Source organism: Cydia strobilella, chromosome 6 (genome assembly GCF_947568885.1).
Source record: "Cydia strobilella chromosome 6, ilCydStro3.1, whole genome shotgun sequence".
In the NCBI taxonomy this organism is placed as follows: Eukaryota; Metazoa; Arthropoda; class Insecta; order Lepidoptera; family Tortricidae; genus Cydia; species Cydia strobilella.
Genome location: NC_086046.1, coordinates 8,721,531 through 8,738,682, shown reverse-complemented (window position 1 = coordinate 8,738,682; position 17,152 = coordinate 8,721,531). Strand labels below are relative to the sequence as shown.

The following is a 17,152-nucleotide window of genomic DNA, read 5'->3' as shown; positions in this document are numbered from 1 at the left end:
CTCTGTCAAATTTAATCCAATTTAACGTCATTGACTTATATATTACTTCGTAAAGACGGGCCTTACGGGCACTACGAAGTGGGCCATTTCGTTGGTGCACAATATGAACGGGCCGGGACGAATGAATATATTATTTGTGACATTTTCAACCAAAAGGTCCACATTGTCGTTTGTCAATAAGGTTGATTTCAAATTGAAGCTGTATGGAAATAGCTCCTTATTGACAACCGACAATAAGTACCCTTTTGATTAAAAATGGCACATTTACTTATGAAATCTGCGTTTAACGCCTTTAACGTAGTACGTACCTCCTTTTTCACACTAGCTGATATCGACGTTTTCGCCCAGATTTTAAACGATAAACCATAAAGATACCGAGATAGTGAGGTGAGCAATCAAAAATCTCACCTCGTGGTACAATATATTTGCTCATCGACCTAAACTTATATATTCAATCCTTAACTAATTCACTAGCTTTAGAACAACTTAATATCCGCACTTAAACAAGTGCCAAATATTAGTATTTGTGGGAAATCCCAACGTTTCCAGAGATATTTGCTTAATGCCATCAAGAGCCAGTTAATCACATTCGTATTTGTGTGCAATTTTAAAAGGACTTATATATACTCATATTGACATCAAATGTACGGTCTTTTAATATGATCTGGCACTCATAAACAGGCACATGCCACGGCCTAACCGTGAATCATTGATTGTCAAACAAATGCCCTCAAATATTTGCCGAATTATATACATAATTCACGTCCTTTGATTCATAACGCCACACATACCTACCTAGGCAATAATCTTAATTTAACGGCGTAAGTATGTAAACAGCTGCAGGATTATTAAAACTGAATAATTATGTATAATGAATATCTTACCTTATATTTAGCTTCATTTTTCTGTTTGCGTATGCCTTTGATTTGTTTCGGGATCTGTAAAATAAACCAATTTCTTATATTCAGTTTTTATTTTACAGCATGCACGGTTACAACAATATGTTTTAATTTATTTTGAATCCACTTGATAACACAAGTACACTATAGGATACTGGGACTTCCTGGGCCTGAGGCGCCAGTAGGTTATTATTAACGATATTCGATACAGTTTGAAATTTTATTTCATAAAATTTCGAAGGCGGTTAGAAATAATCGAGCTGATCTCTTTTGTAACCCTCTCAGAGAACTTAGGTATACATATATTGTAGTTGGTACCGTGCTGTTACTTCTAGACTTATGACCTTGTTTTTAGAGAAAATAAAGGTAAACCTACCACACAAGGGAAGCAGCTGAAGAGTGAAGTAGAACTGGATCGCGCTGAAGTCTGGCTCGATTCTTCGACGGCGTCGATGATGGCGACTGTGCCCTGTCGGGAATTAGTCTAGGTCACACGGGTGGAAGGAGGAGTCTTCGAAGACGACGTTTAGTTGGTGTGTTTATACTGTTTCACCTCACTTTCACCACACCAGCCCGTAAAGGCTTTCTTTATATTTCAAAACCTGATAAATGATGATGATGATGTATTGTAATTATTATGACGTGTAAAATTGTAATTTTATTGAATTGAATTGATGACAAGAAATTTGAAGCATTTTTTGAATTGTTTCCTTTTGTTGGCTGATGTAAGTGATAATTGTGAATGATAAATATTTAATACCTAACGTTCATTTGAATTTGTAAAGTATTAGTAGTAGTAAAACACTTTATTGTGCAAAAAGAAACATAAAACAGAAAAAACACACAGTATGGGATGTGAAATGTATAACAAATACTTATATTACATTATACATATATATTATATATACATACAAATATATAACAGTCATAGTTATATTATATAGTTATAATATATAATATCTAAATCATATAATACATTCCATGCGATATAATACATAATATATACAAAAACCGGCCAAGTGCGAGCCGGGCTCGCGTTCCAAGGGTTCAGTACATTACACAATTTTTAACAATGTATTTTTTTATGTGAAACGTGAGTGAAATGTCTTTAAAAAACCCAATGGGGGGTCGGATCAAAACTAAGTACATAATTAAGTCCACCTCACGTTTGCCTGCACATTTCTAATAGGTTTTCCTGTCATTTATAGGTAAAGAACTATTTATGGTAGTTATTTTTTCCGAATTTTAGGCCCAGTAGTTTCGGAGATAAATAATAATAATAATAATATATTCTTTATTGTGCACCCCATAATGAAAAAGAATACAGCTAAAGAACACACATTACATTAGGTAACAACAGGCGGTCTTATCGCTCAGAAGCAATCTCTTCCAGACAACCTTTGGGAGATAAAGTGAGGGGAATGTTTAAAATTACAAAAAAATCTATATTTGAGATTCTCACAATGAGCTCCATCATTTGATATATATGTAGGTAACACGATATAGTTTGAAAAACGTAATTTTTGAACTTTATCAATTTACCCCCTAATAGTTGCCCCCATGTTTAAAATTCATTTATTTACGTTATATGTCCCTAACTTAATTGGTCCCGTAGTTTCGAAGAAAATAGGCTGCGACAGACGGACAGACAGACAGACGCACGAGTGATCCTATAAGGGTTCCGTTTTTTCCTTTTTTTTTTGATGAACCCTAAAAACTACCTAACCGCACACATCTTTTAGATTAAGTTCCGTTCGAAAGCCATAAGTTATTTTTTTTATTATTTGCCTTGCCTTTAGCGATGCGACCGATTGATACTTACGAAGAGAAGACGGTAAGGAATTCCATAATTGGACAGAGTAGGGACACAGTAAAAGAGTTGTGCTTGTAATAGGACCGGTGCTTGTGAGGCGAGAATGTCGGGACGGAACGGAGCCGGTGCCCGCTGCCATCTGCTAAAAATTTCAATCTCTCCGAGAGATAAGGGGGAAGAGAAGGAGAGATAGGACGTTAAAGAGAAGGGAAAGTACATGTATGTCTCTACGACGCCGATTGGGCAGCCATTTGAGTTGGGAGCGGAAATATGAAATGTGGTCAAATGTACGTAGTCCAAAAATGTATCTGATACAAACATTTTGCAAACGTTCAACCTTGTAATTTGATTTGTAATGTTGTTTTCCTCGCGTTGGTGTGGTGGAAAATTTTGTGTCACTCGGGCGGGAGCAAAGTTTGTTTAACCCTCGTGGGCCACGTGCCTTGAAACGTGGATCAATTTTGGAATCTTTCGCTTACTCGAATATGTTGGACAAGTGTTGGACCAACAGCTATTAAATCAATATTAGCACAAGGAGACAAAAGACAATTTTACCCCAAACAAATAGGTAACTATTATACTGTATGGCTCTAAAATAAGATTGTATCATGTCAGATATTTTTGCAGATAAAATCGGGACCTGTAAAACCGTCATGGAGTGGCGCGATGTCATAAAAATGTGAACTTTCGTAGACACAAATGTTTATAGCATCCTACTCCTACCCTACCTATAACTACCTATAGCCGGATATCGAAAGGAAACCTTTATGATTATAAGGGATTTTCAAGTTTATTGACAATCGACAAATAATAACACCCTATTAGGCGTTTCAGTCATAGTAATGAATGATTGAAAACATACAATTCGAAGCCATCCTAATCGACAACCGACAATGTACCTACTTTTTGCTTGAAATTGTCACATACCTAGGTATTATTTATACGTTCATTAATGAGCGACATTGGATATTCAGCTTAGGTACAAAATAAGTGACAAAACTTGTTTGTAGTTAAATTGGTCATGTTTCCTTCGAAAAATTTAACGAACCGTATTTGTGATAACATGACATGACCGATGTATAGCATAGTTAACCTTGGCGAAACAATTGAACCGAAGGAACAAAGCAGATGTGGCTCAGGCCGAGGTGCGTGCTCCATACGCTAAATGAGCGCGCCTAATAAGTAACTTTAATCGGCTTATTGCGAACAACACAAAGTACCTACTACGCGTTGTTTTTTGTTGCCGAAATTATATTTTGTATCGAATGTTGCTAAGTCAAACCTTATTATAAGTTATAAGTAAAGTTTCACTCTGTATGTGTATATATTATGTTTAGAGTTAAACTTGAAGTTAGAAATCATACAATCAAACTACTTACCTAAATGTTTCAATTATGCTCACGATAGGTACCCTTACCTAGGTCCAACCTAGGTCAAAACTAGTCGTGATGGATTTGAGACATGATTTTAACCCGAATATAGTTTATGTAGGTACCTAACCTATTTACGTCTTACTTAGATAAGGAATAGGTTACCATCGTCCTTATCTACAAGATGAATATGAATCTATAAATGATAATGTGAGAATTAGAGGGAATCGTTAGATGTAATAATCGCGTAATAATGTAAATATTGATGCCGATAATATATTGCCGATCGAGTTGAATGCACCGTAGTGCGGTCCGCGTCGCGACCTTGTCCGTGCGCAGATAAGTGTGCGCTGGCGCTGCGCCGGTGGCCGCGCGCCCTAGGGTGGTATTCCACCTGTACAATTTATTGTCCAATGTGTATTTGCGTCTCACATTTTGCTTAGTGAGCGAGTGAGACGCAATGCACATTGGACCAAGAAATTGGACAGGCAGGTGGAATACCAACCTTACTTACGTTAACTTCGCTCTTCCCATCGTACACCGCCGAGTAGATCTCCGGCGGGAAACTGAACGATGACATGCCCACTGTTACACACACTCGCGGTCAAGCACTGGAGGCTCTGGACCGCCGGCCGCGGCCGTCCCGGCGATCCATTGTTCCTTATTGATCGTTTCGCGAAGGAAGAAACGCGCGGGCGCGGCGGGTAGGGGCAACGCGACCGCACTGACGCGACGCCGCCGGCGCCCGCACACGCGGATTATCGCTTTACGCTCGCCGATAATGAGCAAAGCAAACTTCCCCGTAGGTACTACGTTTGTATTACTAATACGGCCCCTCGCGATTGAGCGCTCCCTTTGCCTTATCGCGGACTATAACTGCAGCATATATCGAAGGGAGTTGGCAGTTCTTCGCGAACAATACCCGTACTGTGGGTAATAAAGCCATACCGAGGCACTTGATGACTTTATTTATACACTTACCTACGTAAGTAAACAATAATAAAGTAAACCATCCGCAATCACTAATCGCATAAATCGAACGAGCAACGAATGACAATAGCAGTTTAAACCTACTGTTTATATTTACATCAAATATGAGTCCATGCATGTTTGTGCAACTTCTACCTATTCATTTTACATACTAACCTACGTCAAACTGACAAGTCTGTATAAAAATAAAATATGTAGGTAGGTAATTAAATTTATAGGTTATGTTTATGGAGTTTATTTTCTATAGTCTGTAACTTCGATTTAGTCCACGGTATTGGTTGTTGACACAACCTAGTTTAATAATAAAGTAGCTAATGTATTTAAGTACGCCATGCTCTTTTTATCGTCATAATCATGTCTTCCCATTTCAACATAATAAGTAGGCAGCTATTATTTGTGAGGATCAAATGTGTACCTAAATGAGAGGATCCAGAAGGCACTAACTGTATAATAGTTACTGTATTATCGTCAGAATGTGTCGCCAGTATAATGAATTGGTATTTAAACACGGAGATATTGACATTTTCGACTCACGGCAGGCGCAGGCAGTCTTTAGGAAACAGGTTCTTAGGGTTCTCGGCCATCATCACACTTCCCAATTAGTAAGCAATTTGACATGTAATAATTAAGTATTTCGTAATTTAGTGTAATTTTGAGTAGTTTTAGGATATATTTTTTTTAATAATTTTAGGATAGTTTTTGCTCGTTATAATTTTTACACGACTGCCCAAAAAAAGAAGTGTATTGTTTTTTCTTGCTGTGCATGCTTACTTTGGATGGCATTCTTATGTAATACCTACCACTCATGTACTCTTTGTAACAATGTTGAATGTTGTCCGTTTAGTGTGCCTTTTAAATAAAATACACGTTAATATTGATATCCGGGCAAGTTAAAAAAAAAACTGCAAAATTTGCGAGCGTATAGTGTTACAAAAAGTGGAATCTTGAGTGTTATAAGGCACGAGGGTAATACGATTAGACAAACACAATTTTTCACCACACCTAAACGTGGGAAAAATACTAGCAGTAAAACTACAAATCGAATCCAAATGAATACTATTGAATATTTATCGTACATAATCAGCATTTACCCTATTCTATATTGTACCAGCTAGCCAACGTGATTTATGAACAACTCAAAATTTGCTAAAATTATTTTGTCTAATTAATTTGTTTTTTCTTAAGAATAAAGAGAGCTTTTACGAACTGGTGTGGTGAAAGAATCATTGTAACGCCTATCAATCTAACATTACTAGGCAATTGTTTTTCCACTGCGCAGACTCCCATATCCTGTTTGAATTTGTGTTCTACAATTAACACATTTAACTGTCACCTACGTAGATATGTTTTTGTAGTCAGCTTTGCTCAAGGAAATTAAATTATCGTATTACGCCCGTTTTCCTTATTCTACTCGTAAACTATTAAATATATATGAATTAAAATCAAGTAACGTTGTATTAACAATAAAATAGACTTAGGTTATTAATACATTAAGTCTATTATATTTACATTATTTACTTTAATTTGCGCAACAAAGTAATGTAATGTCTATAAAAGCTGATCAAAACAAACTTCGTTATTGCAGGTCATCCGAGATAATCGCTTAGCAACCGCCTATCATTACGTATTTACTGCCAGCTTGCGCTACGTTTGTTTTGTAGCCGACTACGTCGTTTATACGCTTTGTAGTGAAAAGCGCCTACGATCATAAAACCAGGCTAGCGGGTCGCTGGCAGTGAGTGTGTTTATATCCATTAATGTTGTTAGCTGCACAAGTCAAAGTTCAAGGTGATCTGAGAACAACTCTATTCTTAATACTCTATAGCGTTTATATGAATAAAAGAATATATTAACAATGAAGTTTATACAGGGTGGCCAAAAAATAAGTGCTTTCCCATTGCCAGGGAGGTTTTGGGATTATACTGAGCAACCTTTACTATGGGATCGGGTTGGTCCCATAGTAAAAGTTGCTCAGTATAATCCCAAAAAAAATTTGCCTGTTTTATACATTTTGGCGGTTCCATTTTCTATGGGGGTGAATTTTTTTCGCGATTTCGTGGTTGGTCCCATAGTAAAAGTTGCTCAGTATAATAGTGTTGCCTATGGGTCAGACATACGTAGCGTGCATACGGCGCCCTGCGCGTCCAGTATAATGATGCGTGTAGGGTGCTGTTCGGGCTGCCGCGACACTGCAGCGCCTCCGCGATGTTTGCGGAGCGGCAAATTGATGGCTTTTACGCCGTAATCAGAAAGCGGGCCGCTTCGATGATGAAACGTGTGCGCGGCTCCACGAACACCATCCTACAAACACTGGCCGAGAGGTGGGACTCCCCGATACTGCGGCGATGGATTGAACTCCATTCCACAGTGGGGAAATAAATTTTAAAGATTTTTAATTGTACATGCATTGTTATTAAAATTGTGATTTTATTTTATTTTAATTTATTTCCTGTGTACTAACATAGTTGTTCTAAGTATTACCTATTGTTACTAGCATATTTAGTTTTAATTTAGGATTAGTTATTTAATTATAAATGTAAATGTAATTGTATATGGAATTTTTATTCTGAAATAAATTATTTGAATTTGAATTTGAATAATCCCAAAACCTCCCTGGCAACGGGAATGCACTTATTTTTTGGCCCCTCTGTATACAAGTGTAGGTATGTGTTCCTGTATGTTAATGACTAAAATCGCTGTACACTTGTACAGTCGTCATTAGGTATATCGGAGCGTACCTATAGCATACTCACAAATTATAATTACATGAATCTATTGTCCGGACGTTACAATATTGTTTTTGACACTTTGTATATTTAGGATTACAATTAGACAACAAAAAAAGCCTTATACAATATTTCATACATTTATTTCAAATCAATTTTATAAAACACAATACTAAACACATACTAAATGCTCGGCTAAGTGTACGTCACACTTGAGATCTGTTCAACAACAACATATCATAAGTCACATTTACAATTTAAATACTGTTTACTAAGTCAACATCGTTTAGCTAAGCATATAAGCTTTCGCACTTAAACGGTCAATTTACAACTTGTTTCTACATCTTGAAATATTTTAACACATCAAAATGTTATAATGGCAATCATTTAGGCACGTCAATTTATACAAATCTTATTATCGGACAACGCATCCGCTGCTTGTCATTTTTAAGTAGGTAGTAATGAATAACCCACAACTCAATTATATGTATACTACCATGCGCTAATCTGATTATGCAGTCGAGAGGAAATTAAATGAAACCGCATCGAGTTTAGGCTCGTTAAGGGTCCCCGGCAAGCACAGTTCTCCATACAAACATAGTTCCGCTCTCATTTTAAAACGAGTAGCTAGTTTGCGCTGAAACTTTGTACTTACAATAGGATAAGGTATATCTATGTCTGTAATTTGTTTATATTGCTTAAGATACCATAGTTAAAAAATACAGCGAATTTAAGTTTTTCCTACAATACTTGTTTTTGCTCTATTTCATTTGTTTTATAAACTGGAGGCACTGGAGCTATATAAATTCATTACAGACCTTGATATACCTCACGCCATTGTATGTGCAAAGTTTAATTACAAGGGAGGGTGAAATTCAGCCGAGCTTGCCGGGGGCTGCTAAAAAGGTATTGGGGAGGAGTTGACAGTCTGGCAAAAGACAGGAGGTATGGTCTAGTTCACACACATATTTACAAGCCAATGTTCCAAAAATATATTTACACGACCTTATTATCAGTGTCTTAGGGTGGTATTCCAGCTGTCCAATTTATTTGTCCAATGTCATTGCGTCTCACTATCTCATTAAGCAAAATGTGAGACGCAAGACACATTGGACAAATAGATTGGATAGACCAGGTGGAATACCGTCCTTAGGCGTGTAAATATATTTTTAAACGTTGGCTAGTAAATATGTTTGTAAACTCGTCTGTATAGGTACAGCCAACAATAAAAGCGTTTTCACCGAACAATCGGCAGTGTGCCATAAGATTAAATAATAATATTCAGCAGCAGACGTGAGTTGAACACTTCTGTAGACGATGAACGGTACTATCCGTACTAAAGCTGAAACAAAAAATATATTTAAAAAGCTTGTAAACAAGTTTCACAAAATTTTAAGGACTGGTTACACCAACCGTCGGTAATCGTTGTTATAATCAGAAAAACAAGTGTATGAAACGTTTGACAATTCTACACCTACAGGATTACATCTTCGTTAAGTTATTCAATTCGTCAGATGCGGTCGGTGTAACCCAACCTTAATCTTTGGCCTAAATTAAGGCAATCTTTCTCCAAGTAACTAAGCAAGTTGTTTTACTACGTATTTAAATTATAAACTAATATAATTGTATTTACAGTACATATTAGCACATTACGCAACTATGTCGAAAATTTAAAGGGCCTTCGTACGGTAAAACGTTGTACGATACATGTGCGAATAGGTTATTCGCAATTCGTGTCGATTTAAAACACTCCCTTCGGACGTATTTTAATTTATCGCGACTCGTTTCGAATTTCCTACTTTTCGCACTTGTATCGTAATGTACTATTACAGTAGCTGTCATAGTGATAATAATAATGAAAAAAAAAACTCGGTACTAACGCCGTAAAAGTTTATTATTGATTTCCTGAAAACGACAACGTTGTAAAAAGAAACCTTTAGACATTATTGTATTTGTGTAATTTTAAGCACTATGTTTTTTTTGGGGACACACAATAACTGCGGACTAAGCCGGTGCTAATAATGATCATAATAAAAATAAATAACACTGTTCGTAAAATATTGCGGTCGACGAAGTGTTTTTTACGTTTGTGTCGTATTTTGTGTAGCCGTTTCTATGATTAACGGCTACGTCGCTTCTTATCTCTAATTATGATTTTTAAAAGCGCAATATGTCAAAGACAGAAGTTGCGTACTACGTATAAGCGAATTAATTGGGTACTTCTTCTTTATTTTGGGTCTTACATTATAACTAGCTGTATTTTATTGTTTAATAACCGGCATCCTAAGTACCATCAGCAGTAAAAGTGCATGGCGACTTTATCAATGAATACATTCATAATTTCTCCATGCAATTTCGCACCTCACTGTACCTTGTTAGTTTGCATGTTAGGTTGTTATAATAATTAGCTCCATTGATGGTTTTTTTTATATCATAAGTTATATCGTTTGAACACCGGAAAAAATAAAAATACTTTTGTAAACCTTTACATTATTTTATTAAATAATATTTAAAATGTTGAAAAATTTTGAGCGGTTGAAACGCTCATAATTTTTGGCGCGAATTAGACAGAGCGTGATGACGTCACTCGTTGGACGGTCCAATTGACGTTTGCTACTAATAACACTTAATTACACGACACTTTAACTCTAATTTATATTCTTAATTTTGTATGTAACTAACGCATGTACGGGTAAATTATCATTTATTTCAGGCATTTACACCTGAAATAAATGATTATTTTATTTTATTTAATAAGATTTAGTACTAGTACTACCACAACTACCACTGTACAAAAATATACCTACAAAAACCTTTATAGCATGCAGAGAGCTCAAAGACCTCGAAGTTGGTACTGTATATTTGTGTGTGTTGTATACATTATGTAGATGTGTGGATTTAGGTGCTCTAGAAGGATGCGTATTTTAATCGGAATGAGAAATAAAAGTAAATGATTGTGAACGCTAAGTCACGTCATTTTGATGGCATTGCGTGCATCGGCCCGTTTTAGTCGCCACCACGAACAAAAATAAATTAAATACCTACAGTCCCACACAGTAGCAGTGTTATTATGACCGTGGTCTTCTGTAAGACTACTGCCCCAGTTGGGCTGCTCCATATTCAAGCGAGACATGCCGTTAGGCCCTACCTGTGAATTTACTAAATGTTGTGGTCACGTAGCTTGCAGCACGGAACGCGTGTACGCGATGAGTTGCAGCGGGCGCGGCGCTGCGGGGTCCGTACTTCTTTGCAATCCCTACGGCACTAAATGGACTGGTGGAAACTATACTCGCCATTAGTAACTGCCCTACCTGTGAATTAACTAAATGTTGTGGTCACTTAGTTTGCAGCACGGAACGCGTGTACGCGATGAGTTGCAGCGCGCGCGGCGCTGCGGGGTCCGGACTTATTTGCAATTCCTACTGCACTAAATGGACTAGTGGAAACCTTACTCGCCATTAGTAACTGCCTTACCTGTTCAGTAACTGTAGACGTGGTCACGTGGTTTGCAGCACGGAACGCGTGTACGCGATGAGTTGCAGCGCGCTGCGGGGTCCGTACTTCTTTGCAATCCCTACTGCACTAAATACTGGTGGAATCCTTACTCGCCATTAGTAACTGCCTTACCTGTTCAGTAACCGTAGACGTGATCACGTGGTTTGCAGCACGGAACGCGTGTACGCGATGAGTTGCAGCGCGCTGCGGGGTCCGTACTTCTTTGCAATCCCTACTGCACTAAATAGACTGGTGGAATCCTTACACGCCATTAGTAACTGCCTTACCTGTTCAGTAACTGTAGACGTGATCACGTGGTTTGCAGCACGGAACGTGTGTACGCGATGAGTTGCAGCGCGCGCAGCGCTGCGGGGTCCGTACTTCTTTGCAAACGCTGCTGCGCTGAATGCACTGCTTGCGGCACTCGCGCGCTTCTCAGGAGAAGTTTCGCCTGCGAATTGTGGATATGGTTAAATAAACAGCTTACACATGCCAAATTCGGTCTTATGTCCTATGACACCTATACGTGACACCTAGACGATGATACCTATACGTGGTAACTTGTTACTATACTACCGTATACATTGTTTATAATAAATGTTAAAACTAGTCTTAATGTGAGGCTAAAGGCGAGGAAAAAGTTTTCCTTGATTTGTGGCTTTTCTAGCGTAAATTTTTTTTTGGGTCCCATACAAGCTTTTGAAGTTTTGATCCTGGATAGGAATGGGATCGATTGGCATCAAAAAAAAAGTTTGTCGAATATGTATGTTTTTCCAAAATCTGTAAACGCCAATCTTCATTAATTTGAAATCGAGGGAAGGTCTTCTAAGACCGTTTTCGCGTAGCAGCACGGGATCTGATAACTGCCCTCACTGACCCAATAAGAAAATCCAACCTGTATAGTCTATATTATAGACTACACATCACATACAAGATGAGCTTCAATACTCAATATCTTTATTGCTTGAATCTCTGTGGTCATGAATTCTCTATCTTAATGAATTTAGATACTGTCAATGTCACCTATTGTTTTAACACCGAGTAGCTAATATAGCCACCTCCTGTGTCCATCATCACATCAGCTCGATGGTACCATAATATTTCAATGTCACCCAAATTACATATGTATGTAAAGATGCAGCTCAACTTAATAAGGGAAGTGGGTTTAATTTAGCTCGCAAGATTTGACCCGAACATAGATACATACATATAAGTATTACAAGTTAAATAAAATCTTATATAATCACTAAGGTTACGGAATTTATAAATTCATAGTCTGATTTTCTTTAAAAAACAAATCGTGTGACGTGCCTAATCTAAAAGGCAGTTAAAGATAGTTTAACATATCAGTGACAACCGTATTGTCACACATTTCTATGGTGAGTAATGCTACGATTATTATTTCGTCGTCGCCAAAAGCCGCAGTCCCAAATCCCTAACTATGACGTACCTTATGGTTATTAGCAGCCAAGGCCCACACTGCACGGGCTGCCGACACGATGTCAGCGATGTCCCCCGTGAGCAGGCTACCGGTCAGCAGCTCCAGGAGTTCCGCTACAAAGTTTAAATATTTATTACTATTAGATTAGCGAATTCTTCAGAAGAAAATTAAACAGTAAACAGTCAGGGCTCTCAATAACACAATGCTAAGGAAACTAATATATTTAATGGAACCAAACAAAAGTTGTAAACTTAAAGTACTAATCTAAAATGCTCTCTTGCTGCTATTTTACAAGATTTATTTTCAAAATGATCGCCCAACAACAAGAGTTAGACAATTACGGACAAGCGACTGGCCAAGTCAAGCCAAGCAAGCTTAGTTACAAGGTTTGTAAAATAACCTTCAAAAGTGTTTGCTTTGTTGCCTAGCACAAGTATGGTCTATGCATATTTGGCTTTTATGCAAATGTCGTTTGGTTGTCGTTTTAACAAACATTCGCTTAGCGAGTGACTGCAAAGTGATGGACAAGTACAAAAGCATGATGGATAATGGTTGCCGAGTGCCGACCGATCTTCTTTAATACTTTTGTCAGTAAGATCCAGAGAGAGACGAGTAGATCAAAGACTGCTAAATCTCAACCCATTTACAGTCAACAAAAAAAAACTATACAGTGGCTATGGAGCCAGAACAACTTTTTGTGGGTGTACATTTATAAGTTTGGCAGTTGTAAGTTTTACGTGTGTGTCTGTGTTTCTATCAGAATAATTTTAACTCTCAAACGATTGAACTGATTTTGAAATCAATTTCCTATGGTTGATCTTATTGAGAGTTTCCTAGGTGGTGTTATAATTAAAGCGAAGCCTTCGCGCTACACCCACACTACATAATAAAAACCGGCTAAGTGCGAGTCGGACTCGCGTTCCAAGGGCTCCGTACATTACACAATTTTTAACAATGTATTTTTTATGTGAAACGTGAGAGAAAAATGTCTTTAAAAAACCTGTAGGGGTCGGATCAAAAAGTAATTAAGTCCGACTCACGCTTGACTGCACATTTCTAATAGGTTTTCCTGTCATCTATAGTATAGGTAAAGAACTATTTTGTGTAAAAATTTTTTTTTTTTAATTTAAGACCCAGTAGTTTCGGAGATAAAGGATGTAATTTTTTGCCTATTTTCTTGAATGAAATCAAATCAAATAACACGATAGTTTGAAAAACTTAATTTTTAATTTTTCTCATTTACCCCCCAAGTGGCTCCCATGTTCAAAATTCATTTGTTTACGTTACATGTCCGTCTTTGGGTCACAGATTTACTTATATGTACCAAATTTCAACTTAATTGGTCTAGTAGTTTCGGAGAAAATAGGCTGTGACAGACGGACAGACAGACAGACGCACGAGTGATCCAATAAGGGTTCCGTTTTTTTCCTTTTTAGGTACAGAACCCTAAAAATATAAATGAGACGTTATTGAACGTCTACTTAGATGACCTCTTTTTTTTTTGAAAACAATATGTTTAGAAATTATGGAGTTTACATTACTCACTAGTCTCTAGTAGGTTCTAAATGAAATATTTACCTAATAAGTTGAATTATGTGCAGCTAAACACAGAATGTCATGAATATGAGAACGCTGAACCGAGTCAGAGTATGTATTTAAAAAACTAAACTAAATAGAATGACACCAATAATCAATTATCCAGTAAATTATGTTTCCTAGTGTGTTATTATAATTATGTGTCACAGCTGTCAAAAGCAACCTTGAGAAGACTAACGAAAACGTATTCATTATACAATATAGTATTTCTTTAGAATAATTAAAATGACGTCAACTATGAACCACGTGTATTTAAATTTTCGGGAACTACGGATTGGTGTGCTGCTAAGTTTAACATATAATTTAGATTTCAATAATTGTTACTCTTAAATTGTTTAGTGATTACACTGATTACCTCCTCCTTAGTTGAGGATGAGCTTTTTTGCCGTATCGATTCCTCAGGTCTAGAAAGACGCTTAAAGATAATTGAAGTGTGCAAAAGGGAACCTATCACGTATATGAGTGGGAAAGAGGCATAGGTCCTAAAAATGAAAAAATGTAACCACTTGTGAGCTTCATAGGGGCCTGAATATATCAAAACTAAAGGTTCAGGAGATACGGGGGGTGGGGGGGGGGGGATTATATTATGGCATATACTGCATATTTTTGTTCTAATGTTAAATGAACCGGAGGAGTAATGTAGTGTAATGACACGCCGCATGCGCCACGGCGGCCGGCGGCGCCGCGCGGGGCTCTCACTCCAGCACTGCCGCCGCGCCAGCGCTTATCACAAGAGCTATATAATACCTAAATTAGTTTGACAGAAGGCTTAATGGTTCCTCTACACGATGGCCCAACGTAGGCCAATCTAAGGGACGCAGCTATGCGGTGGAAAGAGATAGCAATATCACTTGCTCCCTCTAACGCATAAATGCGTCCCTTAGATCGGCTTACATTGGGCCATCGTGTAGAGGGGCCATAAGGTGTACTCACAATCGTTGAGGAACTTGGGTCGCAGCTCGGGATGACACGCCGCATGCGCCACGGCCTTGAGCGGCGCCGCGCGCGGGCCGAGCGCCAGCACGGCCGCCGCGCCGTCCGCGTGCCGCGCCAGCGCCGCGCACAGCCGGCCCCACTGCCGGGGCGCGGCGCCGGCGCCACGCACACGCAGCGCCCGGGACCGCATCGCGTGGAGAGATGACAGCGCCTCGCTCTGTAGACAAACGTTATACAGTTCATTTGGAACTCGCTCCGATGGAAAACTATTATTATTGAGTGCAAAATATGTTAAAGCGGGCACACGTGTCCGCGTTGCTGCCCCATCGTACTATCAGTGATACCGTTAAGCTGTGGTTGAAAAGATGGGATCACAAATAAACGTAGTAATGCACGCATATTTGTTAAATTACGCTTTTGTAACTGACATAAAATCATTACAGGTATGCCTGCGTGCATGTGTGCGTACCTTCAGTATGAGGGCTCGACAGTGGTGGTGGTGGACGGTGTGGCGCAGCACCCGCACGCAGGCCAGCAGCGTGAGGTCGGAGTGCGCGCGGCTCGCGGCAGCGGCCTCTCGGCTCAGCAGCGCGCCGCACTCCACTAGCAGGCTGCGCCCGCCCACGCACAGGCACATTGCGCTCCATGCTGCATAACAATAATCAGCATAAGTATGTTCCAGCTAGCCACGTGACATGGAATAGTTTACTTCGCTTATTTAATGGTTTAGTACTATTTTTTTTTGTTCCTTAACTATTATATATTAAGAGTTGAGCGTCAACGTTATGTTGTCTTCCGCTAATCTTTCCGTCGCCGGCACACAATCAGCTAGTGAAATATTCTCACCTTTGGGACAGTTGTTAGTGAACGTCAATAGTAGATGAACCGCGGCTTCCCTTAGCGACTCGGTCATCATACACCAGGGCCAGAGCCGGTTGAGCGACAGCGCTATGTTGTCTTCCGCTAAACTTTCCTTAGCCGGCAGACAATCCGTCATCAAACAAGTGATTAGGGTTAGCAGCCAGTACAACGTCCGAAGGGTTGGATTCTGGAATAAACATTTTGTGAAGTTTAGTGTCCGTTAGAGTGGTAGGTATTCCACCTGCCCAATATTAGATCAAATTTGTATTTGCGTCTCACATTTTGCTTAATGAGAGTTACACGCAATGCACATTTGATCAAACATTGGCCAAGTGGAATACCACCCTAAGGCCGCTTCCCCACTTAGCGACGCGGTATCGGTGCAGTACGCAGTATTTCTTCCTGATTGGCGCGGAGTCGGGGGCGCGCCAATCAGGAAGAAGAAATACTGCGTCCTGCACCGATACCGCGCCGCCGAGTGGGGAAGCGGCCTTAATCAGATAAGAATTTCGTACCAATGTGATGAATTGGTCGTAGCCAAGATGATAATCGTTTATCGACAAACGCCAATCTAAAAGTAACAATATATTGAGATGACAGATACGAACGAAAACTCTCACTTACTAAGCTAGGCCCCCTTGTATCGATAGTAACAAGTTATAATTGATCATCTCCAGTAATATTATATTTATGTTGTTTCTACCAATAAGCTCCATGCATGAATTTATTTTTATTTTTGGATTCATAATTTATATCGTTGGAACACCGGAAATGATAAAAATACTTTTGTAAACCTTAACATTATTTTATTAAAAAATATTTAAAATGTTGAAAATTTTTGAGCGGTTGAAACGCTCATAATTTTTAGCGCGAATTCGACAGAGCGTGATGACGTCACACGTTGGGCGGTCCAACTGACGTTTGCCACTAATGACACTAATCTGTCGAACGCGTGACGTCAAGTGGCGTTTCGAGCGTTTCGCTCACTAGCTTTTCGCGGGCAAATTTTTGTACTTTTTATTTAT

The 17,152-nt window shown here is 38.7% G+C and overlaps 2 protein-coding genes across 2 annotated transcripts in view; both read right to left on the bottom strand.

Annotated features, from left to right (window-relative positions):
* LOC134742392 (inositol-trisphosphate 3-kinase homolog) overlaps positions 1-4,928 on the bottom strand; it is a 127,139-nt gene extending 122,211 nt beyond the window's left edge. The window contains exons 1-3 of the mRNA XM_063675514.1: positions 4,597-4,928; positions 1,276-1,368; positions 885-938 (exon numbers count right to left, since the gene is read on the bottom strand). Coding sequence (XP_063531584.1) covers positions 885-938; positions 1,276-1,368; positions 4,597-4,662 — 213 coding nt within the window. The 5' untranslated portion in view covers positions 4,663-4,928. The remainder of the gene's footprint in view (positions 1-884; positions 939-1,275; positions 1,369-4,596) is intronic.
* A 2,995-nt stretch (positions 4,929-7,923) lies between these two features.
* The window catches only part of LOC134742422 (rotatin-like), a 46,857-nt gene continuing 37,628 nt past the window's right edge, over positions 7,924-17,152 (bottom strand). The window contains exons 29-34 of the mRNA XM_063675564.1: positions 16,113-16,314; positions 15,736-15,914; positions 15,264-15,483; positions 12,744-12,847; positions 11,581-11,744; positions 7,924-9,140 (exon numbers count right to left, since the gene is read on the bottom strand). Coding sequence (XP_063531634.1) covers positions 11,604-11,744; positions 12,744-12,847; positions 15,264-15,483; positions 15,736-15,914; positions 16,113-16,314 — 846 coding nt within the window. The 3' untranslated portion in view covers positions 7,924-9,140; positions 11,581-11,603. The remainder of the gene's footprint in view (positions 9,141-11,580; positions 11,745-12,743; positions 12,848-15,263; positions 15,484-15,735; positions 15,915-16,112; positions 16,315-17,152) is intronic.